At 40.3% G+C, this 9,833-nt stretch overlaps 1 protein-coding gene across 1 annotated transcript in view; it reads right to left on the bottom strand.

Annotated features, from left to right (window-relative positions):
- Positions 1-289: 289 nt before the first annotated feature.
- The window catches only part of LOC123980664 (L-amino-acid oxidase-like), a 14,708-nt gene continuing 5,164 nt past the window's right edge, over positions 290-9,833 (bottom strand). The window contains exons 4-8 of the mRNA XM_046065188.1: positions 8,892-9,004; positions 8,280-8,481; positions 7,321-7,389; positions 4,419-4,555; positions 290-1,167 (exon numbers count right to left, since the gene is read on the bottom strand). Of these exons, the coding sequence (XP_045921144.1) occupies positions 360-1,167; positions 4,419-4,555; positions 7,321-7,389; positions 8,280-8,481; positions 8,892-9,004 (1,329 nt within the window). The 3' untranslated portion in view covers positions 290-359. The remainder of the gene's footprint in view (positions 1,168-4,418; positions 4,556-7,320; positions 7,390-8,279; positions 8,482-8,891; positions 9,005-9,833) is intronic.

Below are 9,833 nucleotides of genomic sequence, written 5' to 3'. Positions count from 1 at the left end.
TAAAGACGTACAGGTTAGGTTAAACGCTGACTGTAAATTGTCTGTAGGTCTGAATATTAACATAAATGGTTGTCAGTCCTCTTATATAGTGACAATCTGGCAATGTGCACTGGGATAGGCTCCAGTATCCCGCAACCCTGCCCCGAAATAGCTCATGGTTGGGCAAAGGGGGGAAAAAGCGTATTGTCAATGTGCAGTATTGGAATCATTTTTTTCTACTTTAGAAATATTTTATTTTTCTTTGTGTACATTTAAGTCAATTAAAGTGGTATTTAACATAATAGGCATTAGCTAGAGATATTACAGCTTTTGGTATTCTTTTTATTTTATACCATAATACTAAATCAATTCTTCAGACCCTAGAGCTCATCTCCTCTTGGAAATTTAGCTGAGTCTTTGAGCGCCACATTGTTAATGTTGATAGCAGCCCTGATTGCAGATTTCATAGACGTCTCAATCCAAGCGTGAGGGAAGGCTGTGTGTTCACCAGCAAAGTGCACCCGGCCTTCACTTCTGAAGAGCTCCTCAGCGTACTCTAAATGTTGGTAGGGCGTGAAGAGAGCGAAGGCCCCCAAACTGTAAGGATCCAAGGTCCACTTCTTTACCACCACCCCTGTGCAAAGAGACCTAACATGGTCGCCGTGGATCTTTGACAAATCTCTCAGAGCCAGCTCTTTCAGGGCTTCATCGCTCGCACCTTGGAAGAGGAGGGAGTCATCAGCCCAGGTGTAGGAAGCCAGGAGGACGCCGATGCTCTTATTTTTTGGGAAACTGTGGCTTGGGTAGTAGATGAAACGAGAGGGACCGTCAGTGATGCTCTTTCCTCCGAGGCCGTTCTTCTCCCAGAATTTCTCGCTGAAGGTGAGGATGATTTTAGTAGAGCTGTCATAGTGGACCCCCCTTAGGGCCTCCATCTTTTGGATGGATAGAGGTGGACTGAAGTCCATAAAGAGGGCTGCTTTCGCTGTGGTTGTTACCAGGACAATGTCAGCTGGAAGGTGAGTAAGAGAGGGCTTTTGGCTAGGGTCTGAGGTCTGGTACGATACATTTACTCCATTATCTAACTGGCTGATGCTCTTAACTGGGGAGTTGAGGAGGATGCGGACATTAAGGACTTTGAGAAAAGCTTGAGGGAGAAGGTCTGATCCACCAGTCACTTCATAGTAGCTTAAAAACAAAAACACACATTTTTAGTGTCATTGAATTGAGCACAAATGTAACTACATAGTTGCCTTGTTTGTATGTATTATATGATTTCAAAACTGTTTAAAAATATATATAATTTTATACACTGAATAAAATTATAAACGCAACACTATTGTTTTTGCCCCCATTCATCATGAGCTGAACTCAAAGATCTAAGACTTTCTCTATGTACACAAAAGGCATATTTCTCTCAAATATTGTTCACAAATCTGTCAAAATCTGTGTCAGTGAGCACTTTTCCTTTGCTGAGATAATACATCCACCTCACAGGTCAAGACTGCTGATCAGACGGCATGGGTTTTTACCTATGCTGAAATAAATAGTTGTTAACTACAGTGATGATGAAATGATGAATACAAAAGATTATCTTCTAGGATAATTCCAGAAAGTAGGTTCTTTAGAAAAAAAAAATACATTTTATGTGCTTTATCTCCTGTCTAACATTTTTCATCCCACTACTGTCATACTGTTCATAATTCACCTTATAGTGGGATTATCGTGTCAATACATTTCCAGACCCATTCAGTACAGTAACGTAATTTACTACCGTCTGACTTTTATACTAAAGTGTGGCAACAATCTCAATTAAAATATTCAGCCTAGGTTACTAAGGCACTTTTTTCATCTTGCATCACTTTATATATATATGTATGTTAATTAATTAATTAATTTGGGTGTGGTGTGTGGAAAATAATTTATTTTTAGATGCATTGCGATGCGGACTTGGACGATTATGAATCGCTTCACAAATGTCAATAATCGATTCTCTAGAGGTTAATTGATAACATAATGTTCATGAAACGAAAAAAGGCGGAACTCGGAAATGCAGCTCCGGACCATTTATGCGGTGAACACAATGACTAGTTCATTCAAATCTCGTTCATTAAAATGAATTAATCTTTTTTGTGTCATTTCCTTCATTTGAACTGGGCTGGTTATTGCGGCGCTGCAGTCCTCTAGTGGGCGATTAAAAAACAGCGCCATTCTCAAACACGGAAGGCTGCCTGGTTTGCTTTATTTGATAAAGTATAATGCACAAATTCACCTCTTGATTACTGTATATCATCATTATATAACCCCCCCTGGGCCCACAACCATGTAAAAACTACAGAAATATGTTGTCAATATGCAATCACCACTACTCTGCCTAAATCCTTCCATTTTCACAATCTTTCCTGAGTATACTACCAGACCAGCCATATAAAGGCTTATGTATATAATTACTATCATTATCTCTAAAGTGCTCATTCATACAGTAGCCTGTAGTAATCGAATGCGAAGATGCACACCCCTAATATATATATATATATATATATATATAAATAAATAAATAAATAATCAGAGGTGGGAAGTAATTTACTCGTGGTACTTTAATTGAGTAGCTTTTTTGTGTACTTGTACTTTTTTAAGTCGTTTTTATAATCTTTAATTTTACTTATACTTAAGTATGTTTTCTTTGAAGTATTATCACAGCCGTTACTGAAGAAAAAAAAAATCACATTTGCAAGCGGCTCAAAGACAGGACTGACTGACTCAGCTTGCCGCAGAGAGTCCCCAGCTGCAGAAGCACCAGGGCCGACCCACGGTGCTGGACCCCGGTGCAGCGCAAATCGCTTCCTATCTGAAAAATGTCAGGGGGCTACATACTGTGAGATTTTCGACTCGGGGCGAATCAACTCCGCCCAGCTGACACACCGGCGATTTTAATCATGTGCACCTCGCGCTGTGAGTCCAGACAGTAACGTAACTGGTCGGCTACAGTTTTGCAATACAAACATCTTAAAACTGAAGCGCAGCCTTGCTTTATTTTGGACTGTGAGTTACACTTTATCAGAGCTGCCTAAGTTAACGTGTGGTTGTGGTTAGATTTCTGCCTCATCAGTAGTGTTTTTGGTTGGTTTCGGTTTCACATGCAGCATGCTGTCCCAAACTGTGTCAGTCTAACGGTCTGAAGGGGATAGGCTGTATAGCAGCAGATCAATAACGTAATGCACAGCAGAGTAGAGGCCAGCTAGAATATTTGTGTCAGGGAGATATTCTGAATGTGCAGAAAGTTTTGATTATGAGCAGAAAACCTGCTGAAACACAAGAGCTGTTAAAGTCCAGGAGTTTATAACTGAATTAAAATGAATTAATTTATCAGTGAGGTGAAAAGGTCCCACGTAGGCCCATTAAAAAGAGGTTATTTCCCCAAACGGAGACTCAAAAGAGAAGGGAAGGCCAAGCACGTGTGCCGACTCAGCAGGGATTTTATTAAATTAGAAAAATTGATCTACAGGAGAAAACATATTTAAAAGCAAAAGCATACAGAATGCCTGAAAGCCTTACTGTTAATATTCTATTAAATGTATTATTTTGAATCGTCACATACCGCCTGAATATTGTTTTTCGCTTTATATAGATGGAGATGTACCATAAATTGGTGCAGAAATATTCAACAGAATGCAGGAAATTATGTCTTTAATGCTCAAAATTTCAAATCTCGCCTAGGACTCCAACACTGTCATGGCCAGCTCTGAGTAGCACATGGATCATGTGCAAAACACGAGCATCGGGACTCATCCAGCCAGAGGGAGCGATCACTGACCGTCTGCAGCGAGAGGGAGTGGACAGAGCCAGGGAGAGGAGATCGCGTCAGTGATCGTTCCCTCTGGCTGGATGAAGTCTGACACTCCTCATTTTACACAGGATCCATGATGATATGGAAGATTTTGAAACGAATGGCAAAAGTAGCATGTGATGGGTTATAAAGAGGAGCCAAGCGCCCCCGTAGTTCGCACTCTGCTTGGTAAAAGATGTTTTCATAGTTTGGTAAGAGTCTTTGCTCAAATTAGCCAAAAACACATTGGTGCATGACATCGTTAATGTCAGTTGGCACCTGCTGGTTACTAGTTAATAATGCTTAGGCAAAATTTATGCTAATGTGTATGAAGGCACATTCAAAGTACCACCTGTTTTAATGTTGCCTAAAGAGGGATATGACTTCATATACAGTGCAGTGCAACTTTTACTCTGAGTAAATTTTAATGAGCTACATTTTACTTTTACTTAAGTAGATTTTAGTAACTTTACTTGTACTTAAGTAAAAGTTAATCAGTATAACAGTAATTTTACTTAAGTACAATATTTTAGCACTCTTTCCATCTCTGATATATATACACTGTGCAAACAATGTGCCTTTTGAATAGACAATATAGGATGTAGGGCCTCACCTCACGTTGTCATTGATATCTGACTGGTCATAGATCATCTCAGTCAGCGCTGTGTGCATAAGGCTCTGTTCGTTAAGCAGGTCTCCAATCATCCTCACAGCTTCTGGACTCAGACCTCCTTCTTCTTTCAGATACTCCTGTTAAACAAAGTCATGCAGTCAGAAAGAGGGCTTAAAATGAATCAAAGGTCGGCAGACTCATTGAACTCCTTTAAGTCCATTCTTAAAACATACTTTTATCAATAAACCTTTCCTGATTACATTTGACTTTAATTTACCTTCTAACTTTGAATTCGTGTTTTTTTTATCTGATGGTTTTTGAAATGTGTAATGTGAAGCACTTTGTAACATGGATTTTCAGAAGTGTTCTATAAATAAAAACTATTATTATAAAACGATAATGTGTTATTTGACAGGAGTGGGTGGGCTCAGTGGAAGGACAGTATAAATGGTGGCGTCGCCACCTCTCCCCGCCAGTGTGGGGACTTTTCCCTCCCCGTGTGGACGAGCGGTTGCTTGCCAGTGTAGGCTTCCTTCAGGACTGGACCTTCCTTCCTGAGTGTTGGGTGTGTCCCTTTGTCGCTAATCACGGGGCACAAATCCTCCCTGAAGTGATGGTCCAGTCTCTTGCCTGCCCAGTGGAGGAAAAGCTGCCTTGCCTCTTTTACACACTAGAAAAACTCTAATAACTGACGTCCTTTGTAAAAGACTCTTTTAATGTAGCATTGTATGAAAGTGTGATCAGGTGTGAGGAACTAACTCGCCAAGGTATTCTCGTGCTAGTTAAGGACCAAGAGCTTTGTGTGTGTGCTCCCCTGTAAAAGATAAGGTCCCGCCTCTGAACTACCTTCAGAGTGAGCCTCTTAAAATAAGGTCAACCACTGTCTGAGAGTAATGTTCGCCTGAGTGTTACACGCTGGTTAGCTCAGTTTGTGTTTGTCAGTTGGTGTAAATATTGTGTTAATTCTGTCTAAATGGTTTTAAATGGTATACATGTTGTGAAAAGACATTTCAAAAAGAAATGTTAAATATAAAGAAGTGTTGGTTTGTGAATGGAACAACGTCTCTGACCCTCCCTCCTCCAAGTAAGACGAGCCTGTGTGCCTTCATTTATCAGTGTTGCTGTAATACATATATTCTGGGGTGAAATCCACAAAGTAACATAGTTGACAAGAGAGAACCTTCAGTGTGACCACTTTCTGTAGAGTCGTAAAGGTCCAGTGTGTAATATTTTTAAGGATGTATTGGCAGAAATGCAAAATAATATCCATAACTATGTTTTCAGTGGTGTGGATTTTCCCAGAATGAAAAGTGCTGATGCGGGATAAATGTTTTCAAAGTGGCGCAGACGTTGCCTGTCTTCTGCTGGACAAGTTAGTCCAAACATGAAAAACTGTTTGTTTGATAGCAACAGCTAGAAGATGGGCATAATCACAGAGAGAAAGAAGTAAGACAAGGGTCCGGCTGCGGACTGTAGCGGGGGCGAGGGGCGTGTTGTGAGCGAGGGGCGTGTTGTGAGCGAGGGGCGTGTTGTGAGCGAGGGGCGTGTTGTGAGCGAGGGGCGTGGCGTGAGCGGTGCTACAGTCCGCAGCCGGACCTTATTGCGAAGTAAGCCATTTGGTGAAATTCGCAACCCTCACCACTAGATGTCACTAAAACTTACACACTAAACCTTTAATGTGAGGCTATGTGTATCTTTTCAAGGTGTCCATACGACAGTGGATACGCATCATGCCTTTGATGTGGGAGACCTGGGTTTGACTCCCACTCAGTGGCAGTGTCATTGGTCTTCATGCAGCAGGTCTGGGGATTAAATCTCTGTCATGAAAACTTTCTTTTAAGTTTTATAAAACTGACCACCAAATGACTAAATGTACATGGAAGAGGAAATGCCTTGCCCGTTCAATAAGTAGGTGAAACGACGTTAGCTATCTGACTATGATTCTTATCCCTGTGTGATTGTCATAAATTAGCAAAGTTTTTCATTGTCTTTATATTTTCAGATGAATGTAACCTAAGCTGTAGGCTACTTAATGATATTAACAGGTCGTGCTGTATGTCAGCCTCTCTGCTCCAGGAGCTCCAAAGCCCACTGTAGTGAGGAAACCTGACAGACTGGGAGCTGATCAAATAAGTTATGAATACAGCAGGGCTGACCCCGATTTGACTGCCAATCTCACCATCGAAACGATGGGAGTCAAACGCGTTATGAAACGAGAATGATACCATTTTTTTGATATGGGGGTGTTGGGGCCGGCGTCAGACTGAGCTCAGCAGGGGGGCATTTATTTTCAATGGGTGGGCACTAGTGATGGGGAATTTTGTTCGGATATCCTATAGGCCTTGTTATTATTGCTACTGCCTTTTCTGTAAGTGATTAGCCTGAAGGGATGCAAACCAACTCCACCTAAACTGACTCTGAGCACAGCTTTATTACAGACAAAGTTAACAGCGCACACATAGTTTAACTGCTTTCTCACTGACAGGAGAGACGCATCTTAATTCTAGTTTCCTCTATCATGAGCGTTTACACTAGGCTACTACTGAAACAGCACCAAGTACCATTATCAAAACAATACAAAACATACAGAGAGATTATTCTACTATCTCCGTTTTCAAAAATGTTGTGAAAATGTTCAAAGTTTTTTTAATTTTTAAGTATTGATTCGGTTACTTTTTCAGGTCATCGCATGTGACCACCATAGTCAAATATTAACATGTAGCCAACCTGTTTTTCAAATAGAACGTTAAGCTCAACCAAAGGTGTTTTCTTATTCAAGTTAACTATTAGTTGACTGTATGGCAAACATTTGGAAAGGGCACTTGCACTAAAAGAAAGCCAAGTCATTCTCAACACACAGTTTTCTTATTTACACACTCAATGAGATCATGCCGTGTTTTACCTTCACAGAATAATGGTCGTATTTTCTCAGTGCTTCCTCGCAGCCATAAATCTCCACATACTTATTCACCTACAATAAAGAATAGGAAGACTTCAGAGAACTGATGCATGTTAAATCCAACATTTTGGTCCAGAGTGAAGTATTGAATTACCTGCAATGAAATATGGTAGAGAACTATTGTTACTATAAAAACCTTCTGTATCAACCTTAGTGGTGGCAACAGTTAAAGCTGGCAACGTTGGAGAAACTAGCAAGAAACAGGGCTGTTGCACCTTGGGGCCAACGACCAGCCCATAAAGTAAAGGCAGGCAGTGGCCCATAGGTTCATTTTCTATACTGACTACTCTGTCCCCTCTGTTTCTGGTATCAGGAGATACTGACCTGAAAGCAACACAGAATGACTGAGAGCCTAACTGTTATAGTTTAGATTTTAAATTGTCACCTGCATCCTGAATCTTTTCCCCCTTATATAAATAAAAACATTTCCACTTTAAATTGATGCAGAAAATTTACCAGAATGCAGGAAATTAAGTGTTGTAATGCGAATTCCATAATTATCATCTCCAAACATATTGCATGTAATCCTGGACTCAGGGACAACGTGTCTCTGTGGGAAGATATGCTTGATGCTGAAGCTCTCCTTACTCACGTGTTTGCCTGAGCTGTTTATTTGAAAACTCAAATTGCCATCACAGTGTTTAAGGATCAACATTTTCAGGAGGAGGAGGCCCAGACCCCCCACTTAATGTGTGACCCCTCAGATGTTGAAGCTAAACCTGCGCTCTTGCTTTTTAACAAGAAAATGACTCACTAGAATGCAACAAAACCGTCTCTGGGATGACAGGTTTTCTGAAGGGAACAGTGGTTAAGTTTCATCTCCCAGTTTAGGCAATTATGTCTTGAAGTTTAGCAAGTATGCTGTTCATAATTATTCATCACTCACCGTGATTATTACATACCTTCTGCAATGCTTGCTGTAGCAGCTCTTCAGCTGACTTCCCTTTCTCACTTGGGCTCACATTGTATTTCAGGACATCAGGGTTTTTTTTCACTGTGGATGTTTTCTCCAGCAACCCGTTAACCAGATAAAAGGTGTTATCGTTATCCATGATGAAGTCAGTAAGATTGACCCCCAGATCTTTAGCAACCGTGAGGACGATCCTGTTGACAGAGGTGATGGTGGCAGAGTCAGCTGGTGACTGCAAGTGTTTTGTACTGTGTTTGAGCCAAGACAGTAAATGAAAAAGATTCTTCTGCTGCTTAGCGGCTACATTTCTACATCCCTTTGTGATCTTTTAGTTAAGTAACAAACACAACAGCGACGACCTCTTCTGGATTCTATCAAGCTCCATTTTCAGCTTACCTTTAATGTAAAAATAAATTGCTAGTATCCATGTTTGGATGGTATCTTTGCAAATCAACCTCATAAAAAGCTGGAATGCCAATTTGTACACTTTTCAATGTAGCTTCAAAAGTTTCTCTTTTACACAGTCATGTTGGTCTGAGATGGGGAAAGGTTGAACGTATTTATATATTTAAATGCTCAATTTAAAAAAAATACATTAACTCACTTGTGAAAACTTGGGATCCTCATGGCTCCCAGTTCAGCATACCAGCCCTCTTCTTCATTCCTGTAGGTCTCCACCCGTCCTCCAACACGGCCGCTAGCCTCCAATATCGTTACCTTGTCAGTACAGGTGAATATAAACAGATATTACAAATGAGGCAGGTCAAGTAATGGTTCAAAGATACTAGGTGTAGTTATACTACCGCTTTTGCTTTTCCTACTGGTACTACCACAATAACTATCGCTACTATTACTAGTCTTACTACAACTACTAACAACTTCTGCTACCAGTACTGATAATAATTATACTGCTAATATTGCTGCTGATTCCAACACTACTGTTAATGCTGCTACTACATTTGATGCTGAAACTACTACTAGAAGTAATAATGCTGTTGTTGAATCTGCCATTGTTATACTACTTGTACTACCACTGCTGCTGCTGCTACTACTACTATTCTACTAAACTGCCACAACTACTGCTGCTGGTACTAATAATGCAGTTTTTACTATGGCAAATACTGCTACTACTAGTATTGCTTCTGCTGCTGTAAAACGTTTGCTGTCACTATTCTAACTATTCTTGCTACCTTCGTTACTACTATTAAAAATAATTACCCATAATTTGTTTTCAAAAAAGTTAGATGTCCCTGATTTAAAAAGCTACATGTGTAACGGCTCCAAAGGCTGTGAATTAGTTTGTGGTAATTTGATTTATTGTAAATGTAAAACACATAACATGAAATGAATGGCAGGGCCCTTAACATGGCTCCTGTGTCAAAATCTAATTATTGCAAATTATCATAAATCAGTGTGGTTACAGGGGTTAGGGAGAAGTTAAAAGGAGCCCTGCATGTAATTTATTCCCCCTAGACTCCATATTGGGTTAATCTGCAGGCCCCCAAACCCCCAAATATTTTGGTAGCACAGAAAATATTATCTGTGT

Source organism: Micropterus dolomieu, linkage group LG12, assembly GCF_021292245.1.
Source record: "Micropterus dolomieu isolate WLL.071019.BEF.003 ecotype Adirondacks linkage group LG12, ASM2129224v1, whole genome shotgun sequence".
Lineage (NCBI taxonomy): Eukaryota > Metazoa > Chordata > Actinopteri > Centrarchiformes > Centrarchidae > Micropterus > Micropterus dolomieu.
The sequence above is the reverse complement of the archived record's forward strand: the minus strand, read 5'-3'. Positions and strand labels throughout refer to the sequence as shown.